At 34.3% G+C, this 26689-nt stretch overlaps 1 protein-coding gene across 3 annotated transcripts in view; it reads left to right on the top strand.

The window, feature by feature from the left end:
- Positions 1-26689, top strand: part of htr4b (5-hydroxytryptamine receptor 4) — an 87426-nt gene that overhangs the window by 31397 nt on the left and 29340 nt on the right. For all 3 annotated transcript variants that reach the window (XM_015338988.2, XM_015338967.2, XM_069186969.1), the window contains exon 6: positions 4354-4916. In XM_015338988.2, coding sequence (XP_015194474.1) covers positions 4354-4916 — 563 coding nt within the window. The remainder of the gene's footprint in view (positions 1-4353; positions 4917-26689) is intronic.

The following is a 26689-nucleotide window of genomic DNA, read 5'->3' as shown; positions in this document are numbered from 1 at the left end:
GAAAATTCTTTCCTTCCAAGAAGCCTCTCTCAAATTTTAATCATAAGATGTTATCTTTGTATTATATTGGATTTTCTTTATTTTCTTTCTTCAGTGAGATACGTTTTTTTTTGTATGAGCAATGTTGTCTTAACCCAATGGCTTTATGGTGTTCTTCTCATGTTTCTATAACATGAGGGAAAATTAAACATAAATCAGGGGGGAGGGATTTATATATATATATAATATTAAATCCAAGTCCTTCTTTATAAACAAAGACTGTTGGACATCCTCTTTTTTTGAGCATTTATTGTTTGTCAGCTGAAGTATCAGATTTCTAGGTCAATCTTATTAAATTCGTGCAAGTAGTGCCAAGCCTTTTGCTTGGAGTTTTTTCAAATGAAGAGAAAAGCAAATAATATTTCATTGTTTAGAATATGTACAGAGTTCAAGTTAAAATGTTTGCCAAATAATTAAAGTTAAACAAAGGATGTTTAAGTGGGAATGTCAAGAAATAATTGTTTATTTGGAGTGGTCATTAAATTGTGTTTTATTAGATCCTAAAAACATACTGCAGAATATTAACTAAGGATGACTCAGTATCTTACTGATTGATAATCTCTCTACAATATAATGGATGTTCTATATCAAACAGAATGAGAGAAGCCAATGTCTCTTTGAAACAACATATTAACCAATTGTGCAGCATTTGCTGGGATTTTTTTTTTGAAATATGCTTGATCGTTATATTTTTCCCAATGTTAAAAAGAAATGGTGCCAAATAAAGGTCTTCAAGCAGAACAAATTAAACTTTTGTAATTTGAGACCACCCTAATTGCTGGAAATAGTGCAAATCCAGAAAACCGATTGCTTTCAGGCAATTAGGAAAAAAAGTAATTAAGAATTCAATCCCTAAGGAGAAGTTTATACTGTATATACCCTTATGACTTGGGTTGTCATGACATGATAGCACAGAACATACTGGGAAATATTTAAGAAATTGACGTTTAGTGTATCACAAATAACTAATTAGCTATGATCTTAAATCTGATTCATCTGAAGATTTCTCCTTAAGCCTTTTGTTTAAATGAAATGAAAGAAAAACATTATTTTATTAGAACTGCTGTAACATGTTTTGAAATCGTAAAGTTTAGAATAACTTTTTCACCATTGACTCTTTAATTTGGTTCTTGGAATGAGACAGAAAGCCTGCTGGTGAGTAATGGAAAGATTAATTTGCATTACATTCAAAACAGTAAAGTTTGTTTATTGCAAATTTTAATTTTATTTTCTGTCTTTCTTTCTGTCTCCCACCATATGTTAAACATTGATTTGTCAATGAATTTGAAAAGCCAGCAAATGTAACATTCTTTTAACTAAAGTCAGATTCCCTACTCTTATGTGGCCTGTTTCCTAGAACTAGTGCACATCCAGTATAATTGTTGCTCTTGGGCTTTAATTATACAATACAATATTAATTAAACAATGTTGTAAAGATTAGTACATATAATACTGTATTGGTTTTTAAAATATAACATTGGATAACGTTAACAGTACTTCCTGGCAGTTGATAAAGTCATGAGTGAGTAAAGTCATAAGTGAAAACTACTGAGGTCTGTGCCTAAAACTAAAAATGCACAGTCCTTTGATTTGCAGAGCAGTGGTATGTTAACACAAAGGTGCACATTTGTGTTGATTTTATAACTGTGAGTGAAAGTTACAGGGATCCCCAAAATCCAGATGTTTAATTTCTGATGACAACACTGTTGGAATAGTTACACGGGTAATTACAATATCAAAAGCCCTAACCCAACCACAAACCTTCTTTCAAACCCTAAACAGTTGCTAAGAAAACTTTAAGGGCACTTAATTGGATATTAGAAAGTGGGTATTAGAAATGTGTTACTCAGTGTTCATATTAATATTACGCAATGTTTTACACTCATGCTCAAAACCTGAGATGTGACAAGACAGTAAAGTATATACTCTCACAGTATAAGCAGATTTACACTATGTTACACTCATTAGACACTATTCCTTTCTGTTATCTCAAATAAGTTGTTTTGGTTATGCCTTTTTTACTGAAATGCAGTCAGTTTATTCAGTAATTCATTTAATCTTGGCTCTTTGTGTTTTTAGACGTGTATATTTTCTTTTTTTATTAAGCACTATAATAAGGAATAGACATGGCTTGTTGCTTTATATTATCAAAAGACAATATCAGTACCAGGTAAAATTTCAATTACAACAAAATGAGCCAACAAATATAAAGGGGTAGCATATTTAATACTTACTGTGTGTATTTGGCAGTTAATTGCCTGGCAGAGGAAATGCTGTAACAGCCCCCCTCACTTATGAGGAATAAACCAGGGAGGCAGTTATAAGGGTGCATTTGGGGTGGAAGGAAGGATGTAGAAAAGATTTTCACAGCAAACAAGAGTTGTGGACAGTAGGCGAGTGTTATATGTAGGAGAGTGGAAGTGTGAGATACAATTTTGACCTCTTTCTTGAGTCTACCTGCTTGTCATGTTAATGGAATCCTACAATATAATGACATACAATGAATAGCACAGTTCGTCAATGTTAAAGAAAAAGCTGTAGCTATTCTAAATCTACATATTTTGGTTTGTTTTCATACAGTTGGCAAACATACAATTTCTGTGGTAATGAGTAGCCTATGAACACAGCACACTTAAAACAGCCACTTAAATTTGAACTGTGTTCTTTATAATACCTAAAACACATGAATCTTTTCTCCATGCATATTTTAAATAATCACCATTTGCTTGACAGACACTTCAAAATACTAAAGCTTTTTCCCCTTGAGTTTTAAGCAGTATATGTCCAATGCTGAAAAGCTGTTTGGGCAAGAAAGTACAGGCATTCAGAATGACTGTGTTCTTTTTAATCCTATTTAGACACTCAACAAAATATAACATTTTTTTCTTTTAGGTTTCGTTCTCAATTGCTTCATTAAAATAAAGTAATTTAATAACTTCTGTAAACAACTTGTGTATGTATTTCATATTTTTGTATGGGTTTAAAGTCAAAATAATTGTACTATATTTCAGAATATTTCAAGTGATATATTTTCTAGTGATATGAAGTACAGAGAGCCATGGTAGTTGTATTCCAAAGAAATATTTTAATTTATTTTCTATGACTTGCTTTTAGACAAAATGTAAACTGCACTTAGCTGAATTTTAAAAGAATAATATTTGGTAAATTATTAAGAAGACAGAACATTTTTTAACTAGATGATGCAAATTAAGTAAATGACCTTCTGAGAAACAAAAACTTAAATGTCATAAAAAGTTAATAATTGGACATTTTATATATTAGTTCAGCATGAACATTTGTGACTTTTATTTTATTAGTCAAAGTACGGTAGTTTTCTAACAATAGTACTGGTAAAGGGAATACGAGTATTTCAAAATAGCACTTTTCCAAGAATATTATGTGTCATTTAACTTTATATTTAATATGAATATGACATCCTTTCCATATTCCAAAATAAAGTGTGCACAAATCAAGTGTGTAGGCAGAAAGTCTATTGGATTCATTATGATAATACTGTATGTTGCACTCTGGCCAATCAAAATACTTCCTAAAGATCTAAAGTACAATTGTGAAGATTATCACAGTGCTCCTGAAGCTTTAGGTCTGCTTATCAAGCTCTTAAATCCTTTGAAAAGAAGTGTTTATCACATTGGAAAATACTCCAGCTGCACTAAACAAAGATGAGAAAACTTCACTTCCCACCTGCTAAAAAATCCTGCTTGATTCCTGTAACAACAAATCTCACAGAAAACATTGAAACATCCTCCAGTTTGTTTAGGCCCAACTCCTTCCAGATGCAAGGAGGTATTCTGCAGAACCACTTTAGGAATCCTCCATTTATTCTGTAAAAAGATCCCTGCAAGATACATTTCTTGGCAATCTTTGTGATTTGTGATTTTTTGTGGGCCTAAATGATTGTCAGGTATCAAATAAAAAAAAATATTATTACCAATCATACAAATTTAGTATACTATAGTAACATAATTTTAATATATTCAACCAAAAGGGGAGTGAACACATTTGAAATACAGTACAATCAATGTGTAACACTGGCTTGTCAAAAACGTTTTTCAATTCAGTTTTGTATCTTGAGAACAAAACCAAATAAGATTTTTGGATTTTAGGCATGTACTGTAGTACTTGTTTTTTGATGAATTAAATACAGTATGTAGCAGAACAGTACCACTACCATACTGTATATGGGCATTTTCTTAAAAACATATGTTGTGAGGTTTGGGTTAAAGAAAAGATTAGAGATTAGAATATGTTAAAGTGCCTAAATGAAACATTACTCTGCATTCCTTTGGTTTCCAGATAGAAGAAAGAAAGTTCAACAACTCCACAAATGAGACCTACTGTGTCTTCTTGGTGAATAGACCTTACGCTATCATCTGCTCTGCTGTGGCCTTCTACATTCCCTTGGTCCTGATGGTGCTGGCCTACCAGCGGATATACATCACCGCCATGGAACACGTGCGCCAGATCGGGACCCTGCAGAGAGCCGGCTCCGCGCCTGAAGCGTACGACGGCTCCGACCACCAGGGCTCCAGCAGGATGAAGATCGAGACCAAAGCGGCAAAGACTCTGGCAGTCATCATGGGCTGCTTCTGCCTGTGCTGGGCCCCTTTCTTCATCACCAACATCATCGACCCCTTCATTGACTATAGCGTGCCTTGGGAGCTGTGGACTGCCTGGCTGTGGCTGGGCTATGTGAACTCAGGCCTGAACCCTTTCCTGTACGCCTTCCTCAACCGAGCTTTCCGACGTGCCTTTCTCATGATACTGTGCTGCGGCAACGAGCGCTACGTGCGTCCGGGAAGTTTTGGCCCCTCACGGCATTACACCACATCGGTCAATGGGACGTCCATCGCACTGAGGTATTTCTTTAAATGTTTTTAAACAATTTAGAACAGTTGCTGAAAGTAATGGGGCCAGTATCCTTGTCTCTATAAAGGCCTTTGGCATTTTAGTTTTGAAAGACAAATCGCATATTTACAGAGGAGTCAGCATAACATTAAAAAAAAGGAAAATTAGTCATTCTAAGATAAGATTAAATATACAAAAAATAGTGCTGTACGTACAGCAGTAAATAGAATACTGTTTTATTAAGATAATTAATATTAAATAATTTGATTACTTATATTAATACAATAATATTAGTATTTTTCAATATTTGTTTAGAAAAGGATCATATTGTTTCTGAACACATTTGAAGGCCATTGCTGATTAAACTAAGATTTTTATAGCAACTAATAATTGATCTTAGATTTGAAACTTGTGCATTAGTCCGTTGCTAATGTGTGTATTTTCTTCACTATTCAATTATTTTAGAGTATTTTGTTGCAGGGAAAACTAATGATTTACATGTGTGCTGAAGCTGATTATTAAGAGCTGAAGGTTTGAGATTTTATTGATTTGAGTTTTGCCCTAAGAAATCTTATTGCTGTTCTCTCTTTGTGTATTCAAATTTTCATTTCCATTTTTTTGCTTCAGTTCCCTGAGTAACTTTTTCTTTAGATAATGCTTTGGAATCAGGTCTAGAGCCCTTATGAAACTGATAGATTTTAACAGTAGTCCTAAAATTAATTATAGGAGAAAATTGTTCTGCCTAGTTTGAGAGCTGAGTTTCCATGACCAAGACACCAGTTAGCTACAATTCCACAGCTGTGGATTGGGTCCACATTACACTGAACATTGGACTGGATTCCTTATGGATATGGTGTACTTGCACGTGTTACTGTGAAACTTTAGCCTTTACTGTGAAACTTTAGTTTTTTTCATTAAGATCAATTAAATTATATGTGAAAAAGACCATACATTGTTAAAGAGTATTTGTTTTAAGATACATTAGGCAACTATAGTTGCAATATCGGTCTGCTCCAAGATGCCAAGTTGTAAACCTATAAGGAAACACTCCTTATACAGATGATCAGATAAAAGTTCCAGCAAAGTTCCTGGTTGTTGCAGCCCACCAATTCTACACAAAACACATCTAACACCAAACTCAGCTGGAGCTCTAACTACACTGAAAACAGTACCCTGTCTGGTTTCTTCTGGACACACTACCTTGTTTGTTTGACATAAATGTAAGAAAGAACTATATTAGTCTTAAAGAGAAGACTCTTTAAAGACTTAGAGGAAGTACTGACTGACCATCTGTCTAAATGATTGATCGATTGCTCAATTGCTCATTGATATGTTGACAAGTGAAGGAATACAATTAACCACTATGTACATTTTTAAATATTCCAAACAAGTAACAAACATTTACAGTAGTTACTTATTTACAACAGGTGAACTATTTAAAATTGTCATTTCAGGCCTGCAGTCCCTTCCCACACAGGAAATCTATTAATAATTACTATGTTTATTTCCATATGTAGGGATTTTGAACTGCTATTTTTTATCAATCAAATTTACTGTCATCATGAAACACATACAATTTGAATGTAGATCAATAGAAATTATAGAAAGACTAATACATCAAGAGTCTATTTGTAATAATTATGAATTTTAAAGTATGGTAAGTTGTCTTTATTTTGCTTTTAAAGAAGGAAGAAATCTTGAGAATTTAAGGCCATGTTATAACACCAAAGTAGTATATATGCTGATATCATTAGTAGGCACTGTAGCACTTAACAGTTCAAGACAGAAACGTGATGCACTTTAATATTTAGTTATTTCAGCCACTCAACTCAACATTTATCAATGAATTCATAGCTGTCTATCTGTCATTGTAATGATATTTCCCTTTGGCTGTTATTAGTGAAGATGGATAAGAACAGTAAACATTTAATTTTTAACACCTAATTGGACCTGTCACTCACACAGGAGAGTTAGAACATCTGGTGTTATTTTTCCTCAGTTCTTCACAATTTGTTTTCAAGAATTGGCATTTGGCACTAAAGAAATTATTGCCAGAATTACAGCATGAAAACAGAAGACAATTTCCCCTTTTAAAATTAACTGAAACAAATGAACAAGTAAGGTTTTCCTTTTGTAAGTAAATACAATTAGAATCTTTATCAGCATGTCATGTCTAAAAATATGAATGACAAGTACTATCTGAGCATTTGTCTGTTTTGTTAATTTATCTTGTCCTCCTGTATTCAATTCTCAGAACTGACTCTTGCAAGATTTTAAAGCAGATCTGCAAGGTAGTATCTACTTTACATTAAAATAACCATTGGTATATTTATTTAACATTTTGAATACAAATATCATTGCAATAACTCATAATGTCATCTCTTCAAACTGTTTGAAATTATTTATGAACAGCAAAATTGGCTGTGACAGTAGGGTCATTACACTGTGTAGGAAATAAAATAGTTCAGAAACCTCATTGCCTTCTTAGGAAAATTGTTCCCACTGGTGGAATTTTATGAGACTCATGTTCTTTGATATTGTTCTTTAGGGGACCTATAAACTATGTTCCATAAGGAAATTAATCTTCTGTTCTCCTAACTGAACATATCTTTCCCTTCACTGTGAATTTTCAGCCTTTCCATCTGTTTAATTAGCAAGTATCTGTGCTGTTGCTAGAGCTGTGAAAAAAATCCGACTCTGAGTGCTACACCCCCAGCTCTCCTGCTGCCTGTCATGATTATAATATTATTATCATTCCAAACACTACTAAATGGCTTTTTAACATACTTAATTATCTGTTAATTATTCCATTTAGGCTTTGCTGTCTCCTCATTGTCACCCACGTTTTTTCTAGTCCTGAGTGTACAGTATTTTACCGTAGTTATAAGACCAAAAAGGCAGATTCATCATCTGCCTTTGCAACACTTTTTGAACACTGATGTCCATTCTTGTGGCATTTTTCAATGATGGAAAAAATGGAATCCCTTTAACCCTATTTATTTGGTCCTTTATTTTGCTGTATTTCAAAACTAAAGAGTGCAATCACTGATGAATGCCTGGATAAAACAGGGTAAACACATTTGCACATTGGAATTTTATAAGTGTGTTGTAATTATTATTATTATGTACAGTATGTTAATTATGTATTACATACATTATTGAAGATCTGTTTGGAAAACCTTGGGCTTTTAGATCATGTATATTATATTCATGGAACTGAATAGGAGGTTGATGGATATGCCTAGATTTTATCCTACAATTGTCAATAACTTGTGCATGAAATTGAAATTAAGCAGGAAAGACCCCTTACTTGTTGGATTAGTTGCTGCAGCATTATAATGACCTAATAATTTAGGTTCTGAGTTCTGGATGATGGAATTTCACCCACGCCTCAGAAAACCTTCTCACTTACTGTACCTTCTTCAGTGGTACTGTACTCTATGTCTCTACAGTAAGAGCCCTAATGTGCAACTAGCATGGGATTCCCATGCATCAAGGCTTTGTGTCAGTGTCGGCACTGCACGATTCTACTACCTTTCCCATGGAACCATACTGTAGATCACTATAGGTAAGAATCCAGAAGGACCAGGAGAGGGAATGTGGAATAGAGAAATTAAACAATGTAACTGAGTAAGCGCATTCATTTCTATTAGAGAGACTTGAATATGATCTTCTCCATCTGCTCAACAGGGGTCTGTCTATAATCACTTGTGTCGTGGAGTTGTGTCTGATTTGTATTATTAATAGCTTTTTGGTGAAGGAGAATTAAACTCGCGACATATTAATAAATATACCATATATTAGTACGTGCTTTCTAAAATGTTTCCAGTAAGTTTCAAATCCTCATGTATTTACAGTTCATAGTTAATTTCAAACACTGAGTATTGGCGTTACACATCTAGGAAATGCGTCATGTTATTTTTTCCAAATGTTTCTGATTAAAGTGAGATAGAACTCCTCTCTTAATATTGAAAACACTCAAGTACAGACAAACTTGGTTACATTTTATTTTAATACAAACTACCCAGGGTTTCCTTATGAACATAATTTTCTTGGATTATCACAGACTTAATTCACAACCATAATTATTACTCGGTGATCATAGGGTGCCCAGTTGCTTATACTGTCCCCCGCAAATAATGTACCAGTAATTGATTTAGTCCAATTATGTTTGCACTACCAGCTGGAAAAGCAAAGAGATTTTGTTCTCTACAGCCCCAGCTCTTCTGTGTTTAATTAATAATTACCTTTTATATCTTTGCTATCTTCTGGTATGGAACTAAGTAGAGATTGAAATGTCTTTAGCTTCAGAGACTTAAAATCAATTCCAAATGCAGAAAAGGTACATTGGAGTTCTGTTCCTGACAATAAATTGCAGAACCTGGAATTTGTTTTACTGCTTCATTTTGTTTTAGCTCTTTTCTAGGAGGAGGTAGCCTTGATTGCCACAGCCCATACCACTACCGTTTTCTCGTTTCTTAATCACACAACAACCTCCTCATTCATTTTTGTTGGATACTAGAAAAAAAACAAAAAAAGCTGTGAAAGAAAAGGCCGTATGCCAAGTTCTTACTGTCTCTGAGCTTGTAGCTGCATTCCAATTAATTGCTATCACTACAATCTTTTTTTAAGCATGCATGGCTGTCTCCAAGCCGCTACAGTTTCCAAGGATGGATTCTCATGTATGACGAGTGGCTCTATAGAACAAGTACTTTATATGGTGAGGTTGTTCCAAACTTTATGTTTGAGTAATGATAAGGCTGGATATTTAGACACTCGCTTCTTTCATTTTTTAAAAGAACAGTAGCCATGACTTTATCATCTGTTATAATGTTTTTGTTTACCCATTCTCATTGGTAACATCTGTCCCTGAAATGCATCTAATTGTATCCAAGCATTTGTTTTCAATAAGAGTTGACACACAAATTCAGTCAATGCAAAGGCTGTCTGCAAAGACCTGTATTCTGCACCTTTATTAATATCCTCACCCACAACAGAATTCGACATAACCCCACTTACTGTACGTGGTGTTATGCTGGCTGAATATGTCATTGATAGTGCAAGAATACTGCTCTCATGTTCAACATCATATATGAATCTTCTGAACAACATTATACAGCATATGGCAGTGACTTAATTACATTTTATGGCACAGTATGATTATACTTAATTATTTTATTGCTGTTTCTAAAACCTTTGGACCAGTTGTTTCCTGGAAAGTGTTTGCATTGGGCAGGACTCTATATTAAGTCTATATTCTATTTTAAGAAACAGTCTTGAATTTAAAGGTAACATGTTCAAGGCATCAGAACAAAAGGGAAATCAGCCTGTACAGGACCAGTAAATGCTTCCCTTTGACTTGTTTTCTTAACTCTATTTTGAAATTTGTGGGCTTTGTGAAATATTGTTATCTGCTAGAAAATATTATTGTTAGTGCATTTCCTACTGTAGCTGTTACTGTACCTATTTAATGTTTTCAACATGGTATATAATTTAGATTGCATTTTTAATTGATTTTGATGTGCAATCCTTTGTAAAAGATGCTTCCCTTATAAGTTGCTACATTTGAAATAAAATTTGATATTAAGATACTTATCGAAAAATAGTGCCCCAACAGTAAAAAATATGGGCATCACTAACATAATTATGATGTAACAAAACACCAAGCATAAAATTGAGAAAACAAGACCACACCAGATATTGAGATACAATCACATCAGTATCTCAGTATCTGGTGTGGTCTTGTGGGGTATTAAATGTTTAGGGGCATGAAGAAAGCTGATATTCAAGCTATTGGTATGGAGTTACTGCAGGCGGGAAATGGACACGTACACTACTTTATTACTGGTAAGTATTTTAGTATTCAGCATACCTTGGCCAATTGTGTCCAGTTGCCTGGGGGGTTTTGGCATGGTCAGCTATTGACAGAGCCCAAACCTGAACCTGGAATGACTGAACTCTAGGGCCTCAGTATATGAGGATTCTTTATGAGAATCTTGGATCACCAAGCTACTTACAATTAAATTTCTATCATGCTATATGCGTTATTACTGTCCTTTCAAGTAAAATGGAGTGCTGTTTTGGCCAGGCAGATTCTGTGCAGTGAAAGTCAGTGCTGATTTAACTTGTTATGCGCTTGAAGATACCTTTGTTACAACATTAATTAATATACTGTAAGAGTGATAAAGAAACAGCTTCTCTTTAATTGGTGTGTGTCTATAGTAGCAGAAAGTTATACACAGGTCAGTGCTCTTTAAGAAAGATTCCATTATATTTCTCCCCTTAAAAGATTTAAAATGCCACTTAGAATGGGGAAATCTTATTAAGGGAGAAATCCCCTTTAAATGTTAATTGTAAGAAAACCACCTTTTGGTTTCCAATACCAATCAATAATTGGAAATTGTTTTTTAAAACATTTATATATATATATATTATATATTTCTAGGGCCATTGGTTAGATAATTCCTTTACTGTTTTTTTCACATGGTAATATAGGCTGTTAGTTTAGCCAATAAACATACGCTATAAACATAAGCCAAACACATAAGCTATGGACTACAATATGTATTAATGCTGTACCAAAATACATTCATACAACAGTGCTGTAATCTGCTCAAATACACGCAGTTACTCAGAAAAAACAGCAGAATTTCATGTGCTCAGATAAACAAGTAAAATTTAAACTTTTTCATACTTTGTAGTATTTAAATTGCAGTCTTGATTAACAACTGCAATGCATTTTTTTATTTTTTATATAGCACCTTTCACAATAAGTGCCCCAAGGCACTTAAAAGACATTGAAATGTTCTATATTCCAATTGTCAAAAGAGGCCTTTCCCATTGCCAGTAAATATTGTTGAAAAATGGGTAGGTCTTCTTACTAATGACACATTCTTATGTGTTCCATCCAGTTTAGTAATTAATATCTGATGGTATAAAAGCATTTATAGAGAGATATTTTATGAAACCCCTTTTACATCATTAGAGTCATAAGCCACTATAATGGCCTTTGTGGTCTTCCTTACTAATAAGAAGAGGAATGCACTTTTAGCATGTGTATACTTTCTCATGCACTTGTTCTAACTTCTGATCATGTCTCCAGCATACATAGATACCATCATCTCATATCACTTGCCACCTGGAGAATGCAGAGGAAAAAAAGCACTTTTTTCCTTCTGTATGATCATCCGGTCCATGTTGCTTGGCAACGGCTAATTGTGTTGTGCAGATGATCACAAAGACGCTCGTGCTCTGACAAAAGCTTGAAAAGGCGTTTAAGCGAATGCTGTTCATCAAGTATAATTTTTTTTCTCTTGCCCGTTGTGAAAGCAAAAAATTAATCTAAGAACGCCTTAATGAATCAAAAAGAGTGAATACAACATGAGGAATGGGATTGTATTTTGTGAGCAATGTAATATGAATGACCTATCCTTGTTTTCCCTTCCATATTCTTGCCTCAAGGTAGAGGTGCACTCATAATCCCAGCTTAGTGGTGCACAGACAGCCCAAACCTTGGTTATCAGAGTACAACAGCTGCGACAGTACAGCAGGGGAGTTATGGCCGAGCGACAGTTATGGTCATGGCTGTAAGAAAGCACAGTAAAAACATGGCTGCAGGTAATTCTCTTGTGGCAGGGAAGGTCATACTTGATGACACATCCCGTAAAGAGCACAAGGCCAAAGTTATTCAGGCAGTTGTTAGTGTGCGCAAAACTGACAAGATGGATGAACGTGTTAGAAAGTAAGTACAGAATACAACATACTGTATAACCATATAACTTATTACAAATGCAAGTAAAGTAATGTTAACAGTTTGAAAACAAGACCTTCATGCAAGTTAATGTGGAAATTGAATCATGATCTATCCAAGGAAGCAATTAAGGTTTAGGTTCGAGTATTGTTCTGTGAGACTGATTTGGACATCTAAAAATCACATTTCATAACATGAAAGATAACATTGACTTAAATAGGATAAATAAATAAATAATAAAAGGAAAATGAGTCTTAATAATAGTCTTAATGCCATTTTTTTTATTCTTACTTAAAGAACACGTGTCTATCTCCATGTTATGTGTATGTTATAATGAATACACAAAAATAAAGCACTTTATTAGCACCTATTCTTGATGTTTCCAAAACTTTAATTCTGGTCTGAATGACAATAAGCAAACTGTTAATGTAGTAAGTAACTTTATGCCTGTTCCTGACTACCTTATTAATAGATGACGCCCTTATAGGTGCTACTAGAAGTGCTCTAATGTCTAGATTAATGATTAAGAGACAAAATCTAATACCTACTCAAACTTGTTTAGACCAGTCTAGACCATATTTCTGCAGTGGATTTTCAATGATCACTTGCCTTTGCGTTCTCTCTTAAACAGGGAACATTCCTGGGAGTAATGCACTCTTTTCAGGACAGTAATTTTGCAGTTAGAATAGATTCATCTGCAAGACATTAGCACTAGCAGTACTGCAGTTAAAACTGTCTCTTTTTTAGTTAAGCAATTAAATGATGAAATTATGTTGGTATCTATTTTTCTTATCTTAGAATGCATTTATTACTGTACATAATAAAAGTAAGCAAGGCTGAGAAAATATTAAGTGAAACAAGGTGATGGTACATTACAGGTTCAAGAGTACAGTCAAAAAGTTTCACAATAAGAAAGCCTGTATAAAAGCATTGTTTGTTTCTGATATTGTTCCAAGTATTTTATGTCAGATCTAAATTAATAGGCTTCTCCTTTCTCTGAAGATAATTTTTTACAATGTTCAGCAGTAAGTAGGAAGGCTATTGTGCGTTTTAAGTTACATCACAATTTCTCATATTCCATTGTCAAAAAAATGTATTATTATTAATTGGTTGTGGTTAATTAGTTACAGTATATTCCCTTTATTGCTGATGTTTAGGTTTATTTAATCATAACCTTCTGCAGGTTTTTCATTTTCATAAAGGTCCCACATCCATAAATATTTAACAGAAAACTCTTAATTGATTTTAAAATATTACGCCTGAGAATGGGCTATGTTTTTAAATTTTGCGAGGAACCTCTCTTGTAATCCCTAAAAGAGATTAAACAATTATGTTAAATTAAGAAATCACAGGTTTTATCTTTTTCACTCTTAAAAATTAAAGAGGGAGAGAATGAACACTCTCCATATTTTGTTCTGGGTTCAGAGACTTAGAGACTTAGTTTTGCATTACTGATTAAATTATGCTTTGCTCAGGAAATTTCCATTTCCTTTTACCATGAACTGGATAATCAAATGAAAAGGAAACGGACCACAATTTATTTGTTGATCTGCTGCTGTTATTTTCCTGTGTTTACATCTTCCCACCATACAAAATATATAAAGGGAAACCACAGGTGATTAAATGACAAGTAAACCTGTAGCCTATTAGAAAGGTTCTAGTTGAATTTTAAATAAACCTTAAATGAAAAGATTTTGTCTGTTACTGTGATACTTAACACAAGACTGTAGCCACAGAAACTGATCATTCTGAGTTTTTTGTGGAAATGCGTTTGGTTACATGATCCAGTTATACTAAAAATATCAGGCTGGGGCAGCATGCAGGCTGATATGGAAATTAAATGACGACTGATCTAGATATTTGTTAGGATTAAAAAGCAAAAATAAAATCCTTTTTTAAGGTAAGTGCTTTAATCTTCATTCCAGGAATTATTCCTGTAATGTCAATTATAGAGACATTGTGCCCTCAAAATGCATTGGAGCACCAAAGTCAACTCTGTTATTGTTGATAAACTGGGCTATAATACAGTGAACAATATCGTAAAATAAATAGTTTTAATCCATGCTCAATGTTTCAGTTGCACTTTAAAAAAAATATTTTACATGAAAATAAAAAGTAATTTAACATCTCTTTTAGTTAAATTACAGTCTTAATGTGTCTTAAAATGTCTTAATGTCAAGTTAAATAATAAATCTATGTAAGTTAGTGGAGGGAGTCAAATCAGACTGGAAGATACCTTGTTAAGCAGCCCTGCCAAAAGAGCAAGTATAACTCTTCTTAATGTGAGCAAGGAGCCTGCATCAGTCATCTTGTGAATTTAGAACACTTAGCTGGCATCCTGACATCATGCTCAACTGTTCCTAACAGAAAAAAGAAAACAAAGGAAAACTGCTACAACAGTTTCTTATTGATTGTTTTGCAGAAATCATTAAAGAAGAATATGTTATGATAATAAAAAAATGTTGACTACAGTGCTGACCCGAAAAAAAACAAGTATATTTGTCAGGTCCAATAAGTTTCTTTCTCTTCTCTTTTTAATTGTTTCTTCTTCTTTAATAACCTAATAGTCAGGTGATAGCATTCTAGAACATAAACATTAACATTAACAACATAAACATTGTGGTATTACATGTCCTGGAATGACCACAACAGTATCATTAACAGATTAACAGAAGTCTATCCTTCTCACACGTGCAGTACAATACAATTGTCATGCAAGTTTATTAGACATTTGTGCTGTGTAGTACCATTTGGTGTTTGTGTTTTTTTATTCCTTGAGCATTTTGTTTTGGGTTTGAGGTGACACTTTTATTTTAGTCTTTGGGTAGACACTATAGAACAAGAATCTAAATTAAGTGCTTCCAGACTAAAGCTGGACTATCAATACAAAATAAGTGAATGAGTTAATAATTATAAAATATAAATAATGGTCATTTTTGACAGTAGTAATTCAGATTCACAAAGAAAACGCTGTTACTAAGCAACAGACATAACAATAACAAGTGCGTTTAGGCACAGAAGACTTCTTGTGCATCTTGTGATGGTATAGGTGTAAATAATAGCTATTTTGATTCCAAGGTTAAAATGAAAAAACATCTACTTTGGTAGTGTCTGCATATTTTGTTTCACACACTGGTATTTTGAAATTAGTGTATGCTGTGCTTTTAAAAGGAATGATTAATACAGAGAATTTGAGTTTTTAATGTCCAATGTTTAAATTATGATGACAAGGTGACTGCACAAACACACATACAGAATCGAGGCTAACATAGCTATTGTATACACTGAATTTAATAATTAATTTAGTAGAAGGTATTTTAATTCTAATTTTGGGATAAGGATTAATATGAGATAAATCATAAATCTTTCCAGACTCCTGTCTGCGGTCTGCGGATTAATGTATCTAACCTTTTTTACCCTGGTATATTCTACTATAATTTAAGGACATTTCATATTTTGTGATTCTCATATATTACACAAAATATTTCATACAGCAGGGAACTTTGGAGTAGTCATGACACCAAGAATGGAGTCTCAGATACCTGAAGCAAATGGAAAGCTCACTCATCAATAAATACAGATTATATCATGAGAAGAAGCTTAGTGATTCCTAATTCACATTGTTCACAATCTTCTTAAAAATAATCACAGCAAATCAAATTAAACTATACACGAGTAGCTAATAAGAAAGTGCTGTAGTATTGTAGCTAGTCCATCACATTTATGAGGGAAATTTAATTGATGAGTCACTGTCAGGTGTTCCTCTTCTTTAACATCATTTATTTCTATTTACTCATAATAACTAGAAGGCAACTTTTTGTTTTAGGAAACACAGACTCAGGATTAGCTGTTATTTTTAAGCCAAATGGCTAAAATATCAAAAGAACATTAACACAAAATTGTAAACAAAGAAAAATGTTGAGTGAAAAGAATCGAAAATTTTGCATAGCTATGAAGTGATCATTTGTGACTACAATATGTACTGTACTAAAGTACGTATGAAAAGGGACATTGTCTATAGAAAATTACCCTTTTTTCTGTTTTTTACCTATACTAACAATTACAAAAATACATATCATTTTATTGAAAGAGGGAGACCCAAAAGAATGACATGATAAAGCAAGAAAGGTAGATTAGCAATAGACAAACAAAATCTGAACAGGTTCTCTAGAGAAAGATTCAATAAAACAATGAATTTTTTAGAAGCATTAACTTTTCATGCCATAAAAACACATCCTGCAGTGAAATATTGGTTTATCTTTTTTTATCTATATCTTTATACCTGCATGCCTAGCATAGCAAACTGTATTGTTTAATTTTAATATAAATTGTGACTTCACCCACACAGATGTATTCAGGTTTGTTACAGGTGTAACAAACGTTATTCAATTAATCAATATACAGTAATTGAAGGAGATGAATATACAATCAACATAATTTGGTGTTAATTTTCTGAAGCTTTTACTGGCTTGTAACTTCTTTCACCATTGTTCAGTGCGAGTTTTCAAGTTTTGATTAAAAGTGTTCACTTTAACCAAATTTGCATATTTTTAACTAAGCAAAATTGGATGTTATTGGAATAAGGTGGCGAATAAGTTTGCAATGTATTGTCTACAAATGAGGTGAAGACTGCTTTAACTTCCGCATTAAGAAAAAAAAACTGGATTTGACAAAACTGATGTTTTTAGAATTAGAAACGATCCCATGAAAACTATAATTGTTTTTTCTTAAAAAATGTAATGGGATTCAAATCATAGAGTAGATTTTCCAAGCATCGTTCTGCTATCCAGAGTCATGTAAATAATCTGTTGTGATGTATATACAAAGGAAGGGTGTGACCAGTTTCATGTATCAGTGGTAAGATGCCCTGTTTTTTTATTTTTAAACATGAGCAGCCTTGACATGTATTATGTCAGCCTGCAACAGATAAACAAAGCATTTTCTCTAAAATCAAGCTGAAGGCGTTTGTATAAGCATGGCAGGAAATTGGGGGCAAACTATACACATCTCCTTGGGTAAATGGTAACAGATAAGTACCATTTTCGCTAATTTAGTCCTGATGCAGACAGTCATGCAAAAGACAAATATGTACAGTATTACACTTGCACAGAACCTCTGGTGAGAAATTGAGTCAAAATATTTTATTTCCTGAAGTTCGTGGAGGCTGAGAAAACACATGGTCAATACATGGCTGTATTAACATTAGCTAGACACTCAAGATTACTTGAGTTAAAAAATGTCTGCCTGGCATACCCGGATCACTGGAGTAAAACAAGTAAGATGAGCCAGGTGGAATCCCCTATTTTGTTAGTAATTTTTGTAGTATTAGTAATGATGTTGAGTCACCCATTGCATTGCAAGCTCTAGTAGACTCTAGTCAGCCTAAGGTAGAGAACATTTCAAGGCCATGACTTAATTTTAAGTTGATTTACATTAATGAACATGTAGATCTAAAAACATGTTAATGATGTGCACATGTACTTAATTTTGTCCTTCTTTAGTATGACTTGTACAATAGCTTACAGCCCTCTAAAAGCAGGAATTAACAAACAGCTATGCAATTAGGGTTTTACTTATAAGAGATGTCATGTCTTTTATGGCAAAATGTGTTGTAAAGATACAGATCTTCTACTGCATGAGATAGAGTTACCAGAGTTACTTGGTAGAAGAATTTGCTTATCAAACTGCTGGAGCATGTTGTAAGGACCAGGCCCACTCTCCATTATTATTAAAATTTAGACTATGTTTAAAACATTTCTAATAAACTAAATATTTAACTCTGTCCCACTGTGGATGAAAAGCCTTTTCTCACAGTTAACATTGTAAATGCTCTCACACACATTCACACCCATGCACGCACTCCCACAGAACAGCCGATATACCCTTGTTTATACCAAGGCTATGTCAAATAAAATGTGTGCTTATTTCTGTTGAAGTTGATTCAGGCATTTGTTGTATTTGGAAAACGTTCAAGCAGGCATGTTTGTACAAGTATTGATCTTTTATAAGGCCAAGCTATTTGAAGCAGAACACAACCAGATCTGGAAAAAATGGTAAGCACACTCGCATTGTCAAAGCTTCACTCAGGGAATCTCCTAAATTACTTTGCAGTATTTAACACTATACATGGGCTCCTTTTAGACACAGTAGACCAAGCAGTATTTATGGCTTTTCTAAGGTACTCCTGACACAGTCATGGCTGCTGAATTGAGATGGTATTATCAACCCTGTAATCTCATTAAAATTGTGCATGATTAATACCTTGAAAATCAAAAAACAAATTTGCATTAGTTGTGTGTGATGGAACATGTGTGTAAGAATATGCCAAGAGACCAGGTTCCAATAGGGATGAATCCACTAGTCGTTACAGCCAGCACACAAAGTGATATATTTCTGGGTAACAGCGTGTACATTTTGTTAAATGCATGACTCAAATCATTTTAAAATGTTCAGGGTATTCTTTCTTAAGCAAATGCAGCAATGCAGAAATATATAATTACATTTTTTACTTTTTTTAGACAGCACCATCTTTTGCATGTTGTCAGGATTAAAATGTTGTCTTAAAAAGATGAAAACTGGTTTTAAGTTCTATTCAAATTTGCTGAAACAGGCTGTAACAGATACACCCAGTTGAAGATTTAACAGTTCTGACACCGATTCATGAATTTCTTGCAAGGCCTAGGCTCTGTACAGTATACAGTGAAATGCAAGTGTATTGTTTAGTCTTATTTTCCTCACTTTGTAATAAATGATGTTGTATTTGTCACTTATATAGAAGCAACCATAGTAAGTAGGATGAGGTGATAGTGAAGTAGTAGCTCAGGTGTTCATACATCTGTAGAGTGTTGACGCAATGTATTTTCAATTGGTTAATTCAATACAATATCTTTACCAATCTCCAGTATGCTTACAAGTCCTTTAAGCTCCGAAGTAACATGGACAAACATATATAGAGAGAGATTAACAATTCATTTTGTTTGCACTTAATAAATTCATAGGAAAAGAGAGAAACAAGGCACCAAGAAATTCCCTTATATGGTATATCCTGTATGTTCAACAGTCAAAAAGCTACAGTCTGAAATGTTAAATAATGTAGAAAAAGTCATTATCAACCCTACCCCTAAACACTAACTTTATGGTTTTATTATTATGGTACTGAATAAAATTCATTTTTGAAATATTGAAACTTTGGAGTAATAAACATTTGTAACACAATGTTTTTGACTTTGAGTTTACACAGTGATTGCAGTCTGGTGTCCTGACAGTTAACTGTATATTGCAATTATATATAAAATACAAAGATATAGTGTTGTGCCTTGCCAAGGGTGACCACAGCCAGTTCCTTTTTTTCAGATGCCTAATGCTTATGTGTGGGACATTAGTTTAAATTGAAAAATAAATGTATTTTTGATAACATAAGTAGCTTGCAGTTGTCAGGCTGATGTGTGTAACTGAGTGGGAGTATACTGTAACCCATAGGTTTTACAGCTAAAACAGGTAATGAGGTAGAAAATACATGCCATAGGCAGTCATCGGTGAATTTTCATCTGTTTTTATTGACCTCCACATGAGCAGGTAACAAGAAAAAGCCTTATCTTTGAAAAAGATATCGTGGCAAGTAGATCTAAAGTCAAACTGAAAAGATGTGTAACATACAGATTCCATTCTTTTCAATGGGTTGCCAGGTAACAGTGTGGTATAATACTTTAAATGTAATATTGCTTTTAAGAGGGGGGGTGGGAGGGTGAGGTTGCTGGGTGAGAAACAAGGAGTTCAGAGAAAAATAACTGTCTTGTGAAACAATAGAAACTATTCATACATTTATAATCATTTTCTCCTACTAATGTGCTTAACAATGTAAATGTGACCTTCAATAAGAAAAATCAACAGTCATAGAGAACTAAAAAAGCTTTAAAGACAACCTTATAGTGAAAATCTAGCAAAGCTACAGTACCATTTGAAAACTAGTCATTAATATAAAACTAAGGTTGAATTCATTTCTGTCCCCTTTACCTGTCATTAAATATTAGATGATGAAACTGCTACAAAGGTGAAATAAAATACGCCTTGATGCAATATTAGGTTTTATATTTAGCATTAAACTTAATTAAGCATTTCAGTTGCTTTTTTGAAGCCACTTTGAGTTCTTGCCTATCATTGGGGTATTGTGACTTCAGTTTTTTTCATTAGCATGTTCCTGTATTTGCATTCTCCATTGTATTTGTATCTGGGGATCGACTTGACCAGTATAAGATTTTTTTTTATCTCCTGATGACCTCCTTAGTTGCATTAGTTGTATATTTTGGGTCATTGTCAAACTGCCTGGCAAAGCACCATGTAATAAGTATGAGAGCATTTTCTTCCGTATACAAAGAAAATGATTCTTTAAACTACAGAACTAATTCTGTATCACTAATAAGGACAAGTGAGTCACTTTTAGGGACTCACTTGTCCTTATTGTATGCCCAGATCTGTCCATGGCATTGTCTCCACCATGCTTTGCAGATGAGGTGTTCTTTGGAACATTTGCATTTCCTTTTTTCTCCACACTTTGTCCTTTCTGTCACTTTGGGTAAAGCTTTATCTGGCTGTCCTCTATCCATAAAACTTTGAGCCAGTATACTGTAGTTTTTAGCATCTTCGTATCTCCAAGCAAATTCTGTTTTAACTTTTTGGTTCCTAGTGCTGATGAGAAGTCTTCCAGTGATGGCTTTTGAATCTGATATCTCAATTCTCTGCAAAATATGGATTTTGATACCTTCTCCACTGTGCTCTGGAGGATGTACAGTAGGTGATTTCACTGATGGTTGTTTTAAGGTTTTCCTTGACAGCTCTAGTAATTTTGTCATCAATTACAAATGTTTTTCTTGGCAGATTGTTAATTACGTATGCTTGTGGTTTCTGTCTTCTTCAGTACATATTCCAAATTGTTGATTTTGGTCCGCTCACTTTCTGTGCTATGGTTTGATTGAGTTTTTCTTCTTTTAAGCCTCAAAGATTCCCTTCAACAGAAAAGTCCTTTCTTTTCATTTTGAAATGTGACTACATGCTGCAGACGCTGAAGTGAGGGGAATGTTCACATCACTTCATCGAGGCCATACTGTATTTACCCAACATCAAACACGTGACCAACGAAAGATCAGACAATTGTTTGACTTTTGTTCCTTCAAAATAAACCAATTCAACGATATCCTTTGTTTAATTCACACAAGAAAGTAGAATTAAATTGACTCTCACTAGGGACAACAACATCCAAGAATTGAATGCTTTGTGAATCTTTGGAATATTGGTTTGGCTTAATCTGCTTGGGTAGTGGGTAGGCTCCTCGCCACAAGGCAAGGCCTGAATGCCATTCATAGACAGAAATAATTATAATTAATAATAATAATTGCTTACACTTATATAGCGCTTTTCTGGACACTCCACTCAAAGCACTTTACAGGTAATGGGGACTCCCCTCCACCACCAGCAATGTACAGTATCCACCTGGATGATGCAACGGCAGCCATAGTGCGCCAGAACATTCACCACACATTAGCTATCAGTGAGGAGGAGAGCAGAGTAATGAAGCCAGTTCATAGAAGAAAATGTTGTTTTCTGATGACACAAGGTTAGTCTTTCAAAAGGCAGTTGCATCATATCTGATTAGGTATACTTGTCTCATGTTTGCACAGCCTAGCACTTTTTGTCACTGAATAATTCAGCTGTCTTCTACAGTATATCCTCCATTAACTTGTCATTCTATCAGTGTTTTTCTCTGTGCTAGATGACATGTTGTATAGTATTCCTCTCAAACTCAGACTTCAGAGAGAAGGATCTCCTAAATCCAACACTATCATAATTTCTATGATGCAGCTTAGGAAGCATACAGTATGTTTAAGTGCCTTTTATACTCTAAGGGACTGAATTTCCAAAGCTCACCAGAGCCTCACTAATGTGTAAAGACATCAAAATTTAAAAAAGGTATGGTTAAATATAGATAATCTTAAATAAAATGTGTGATTCAAAACAGATTAGAAAAGTTCACTATGAGTGCTGCTGAATGTATTTTAGAGTGCTCGCTTAAGCTACAGTACATTAGAACTCAAATAAAAAATGTATCGGATCACAGATCATGTCAAATCAGGTGTACAGGCCATAAACAGATGAAAACAATTAAATCCAAAATCATCCATAGCCAAAAGAAAACTTTTATTTCTAATTTATATTCTGTCATTTTACACATCGAACTAGATCAGTTTTTTATTTTTTCTTACTTCCTCACCAGTGTGGAGAAGTAGTCAGGGCTCTGTACTCATAACCTGAAGGAAAATAGAACTCAGATTGTTTCAATTACGTGCCTGATTCTATTAATTCAAGTTAACTAATTCAAGATTAAAAAGTCTGATACATAAATTAATCATTTGTAGATACCAGTTGTCTATCAATGTTGCTCACCTCTGTAGTCTCTACACTTGCATGGAAAACAAAGGTTTTATAGCCCTTTTCTGGGCATTCCACTCAAAGCACTTTACAGGTAATTTGGACTCCCCTCCACCACCAATGGATGATGTAACAGTAGCCGTAGTGTGCCAGTAACACTCACCACACATCAGCTATCAGTGGGGAGGCAAACAGAGAATGAAGCCAGTTCATAGCTGGGGATTGTTATTAAAAGGCCAGGACGCTGGGGTAATACCCCTACTCTTTTTGAGAAACGCCCTTGGATTTTTAATGACCACAGAGAGTCAGGATCTCAGTTTTACGTCTCCTCCGAAGGATGGTGCCTTTGTAGAGCATAGTGTATCCATCACTATACTGGGACATTAGGACCCACACAGACTGCAGGCCCCGCTACCTGCCCCACTAAGACCACGTAGTTTATCCCAGGAGATCTCCCATCCAGATACTGACCAGACTCACACCTTCAATACTGTAAGATGTCAGTTTGAGTTGCAAGGCGATATGACTGCTGGCATTAGATACAGTAGTTGGTGCCCTTAAAGTCGACGGGTCTGTGGTTAAATGGAAATCTGAAGATACCTTGTCTAATCAAACTCATTTAACACCACTAGTGTGAGGCCAATCTGCATTGTCCTTTTGGGGATCCTGGTATAGACTGTACAGTATGTTTACATTTAAATGAATCACACCTCAAATGTATTACTCCTACTGGGTGAGTTGACAGTGTTTATAAATATCACCATTATGCAGCAACAGTAAGGTCAGTAAACACCCCTAAAAGGAAATCAAATAGCAGCTCTGTACTATTTATTGCATGCTTGTCCAGTTAGGGTATTACAGTATACTGGTATGTGGAATAAATGGCCACAAGAGCTTGTTTTTGTCTTCTTGGATTCTCTTCTAATTTTTCTCATTTCAATTAGCAACGTTGCATTGCTGATGTTAAGCCATGAGGAACTTGTTCTTGTAAGGGTATTTTTTCATGAAAGGTGACATTTCATAGACATCTCTCTTTGTTATCCTCCTACAGTACACTGAGTGCAGTATGCTACAATGAATTCTGAATATTACACTGGTCAGAATTAGTAGTTACTAGCTAAAAATAATAAGCTGTCTTCCACACAGAACTTGCTGTTTTATGGTATCTCTGAGAGGTACAGAAAACTGTGTATGATCTTTAGTATGAAAGTGGCCAGTAAAATCAATACTGTATCTGTTATTCATTTGACACCTTAGCAAGTGATAGTTGAATTGGTGTGATAGGATTATTCTTCCTGTCCTTCCTTCCTGAGGAAGATGGGTTCCATTTCTTAAAAGTAAATCACAGCTATAAAATTAGAGTGAATATTTTTTCATCTAATTTAGGGACAGTTTGCCCAGCCAGTATATTTGAAGTCCAACTATATTTTGAATTACTATATGTGTGATAAGGATGGAGTCCAAGTACTCATTTGGTTCATGTCTTAATTGTCTTAGAAATTGTTGGTTCGTATTCTTATTTGGTAGAAGTTTTTAGAATGCAGAATTCGTCAATGTTTTCTTAGGCTTGTCAGTTGATAAGTTGATAGATTAAATTTGGAGCTCATTACATGTATCTTTAGTGACAAAAATTAAGCAGGGAACGAATTACTCAATCAAAGAAATTACAGTTCTCCTTACAGCAATGAAAAAGCTGGATGTTTTGTCATTTCTCATGCTCTGTTGGCCAAGAACTTTACATGTCCTCCCTCTTTCAAACCCCTGAACTGCCATTTGGAGATGTGTCCAAACGCACTTAGCAAACAGAATTTAATCAAATCTGACTATGAGTGCTGGACACTAGGAGAGAATGTTAAGACCTTTCATGCATAGACTCATGAGCACTTTTCTAGACATTTCTAGAAGAAAAGATCAGCATCTGACTTGCAAACTGACCAACTAATATCTTTATGGCACTTTTTTATGGTCAGAGAACAGTCATTTTAAATGTAGAGCACTTGTTTCTTATAGAAATTTGTCAATGAGAATAGTGTTTAAGAGGATAATAATAATTAGTCATTATTTCAAGAGTCCATTGAATGTTTTGAAAGCCAGGTTTTTATTCAATTAAATTTTTATGAACGTATAATATATTTGTCCATTCCTTAAATTAATCCATACTCATATACTGTATGTGTAATTCTAAAGTGAGTTATTTTCTTATGATCAGAAGGACTGCAATTTAAAATCCCCTTTTTCTCCACACCATTTGCCCAAAGCATGTAATTGGAAATGTTTACAATGTATTTATTGGGTAATAATTCATTGTGTTTAAAACTCCTTCATTTCAAATTGCCCAGAAGAACACCCATGATTTAGGAGATGCTGAATTAATACCACAGCTACTGTATATCACACTCAAGAAAGCAGTGCTGGGGTTAATGGAAAAGTGCATGGATTTAGCTAGTTGGGAACACTATTAGAAATGTTAACTGTTGGGGAAAAAATAAAGACAGAGCCTGCAGGATTAATTACTGTTGTGGCCTTTCTGCTGCTCAGATCTCCCACTTACATCATGTGGAGATCATGCAGCTTGAGTTATGTGAAAATTAACAAAAGCTTGCATGACGCCCCCATGGCAGTAGTTCTCTGATTGACATTTTTTGCACATTACAATCCATAATAAAGAATATATTTTTTATTATAAAGTTTAGCTGTGTAAGTGTTGTACAAAATTTTAAAAACTACATATCCTAGTTCTGCAATGTTGGAAATATGTGACCCTTTTCTGAAAGGGAAATACAAAACAAATGTTCAATAATATAATTTGCTTCTAAATTCTTCTTACAGGGGTCTGTTCATCGGCTCATCAATTCCTGTTTTCATCTAGTTTCATGTGACAGACTCCCTTCACTGGTGTGTTGTCAATTAAAATGCACTGAAAAGCCCCCAGAAAATGCCTGCAACTTGTGTGTCATGGATTTGAGTTAGAGAACAGAATTATATTTAACAAGGACAGTATATTAAGTTGACCTTCAATGGTTCTGCAAAAGCACCTCTCTGGTCTGTGATACAGAGAGGCAGGAGGACAAAAGACACAGATATCTTCTTGGAACAGATGGTGGGCTGAACCCAATCGACACCTTGTGTTCAAAAGAAAAAACGTAAAGGTGTGTGAGTAATTTTTGAGAAAATTATTTTTGTCTGCCACAGAGCCCTTTCCCGCCGAACGAATGAGCTGTAAATGTCAGACAATTACTAAAGCAATTGGAGAGGAGTTGGAGGTATGATTAATGTACAGTAGGTGCATTGCTGAGGCAGGTTAGAGAATATATTGGAATGTAGGGATATGGCATATGATTGAATCTGTTTTTTCTCAACATGCTGTTGGGTTGCATTTCAACAAAATACACACTATTGTGTGGGATGGCAGTGTTCTGAATATTGTTTCCATTGAATTCTATGTATAACAATTATGATTAAAAATCCTAAATTAAAAAAATAAAACATAGGGATTACCTGATTAAGCCTGCTGGAAGCTATCTGTGTGGGTGTGTGAGGCTATGTGTCTATACAGCACATGTATTTTTTATTCTTGCTATTTAACTCTAAATGTTGCAGCTAGATTAATTG

Source organism: Lepisosteus oculatus, chromosome 3 (genome assembly GCF_040954835.1).
Source record: "Lepisosteus oculatus isolate fLepOcu1 chromosome 3, fLepOcu1.hap2, whole genome shotgun sequence".
NCBI classification, from domain to species: domain Eukaryota; kingdom Metazoa; phylum Chordata; class Actinopteri; order Semionotiformes; family Lepisosteidae; genus Lepisosteus; species Lepisosteus oculatus.
This window is presented reverse-complemented; position numbering and strand designations above follow the sequence as displayed.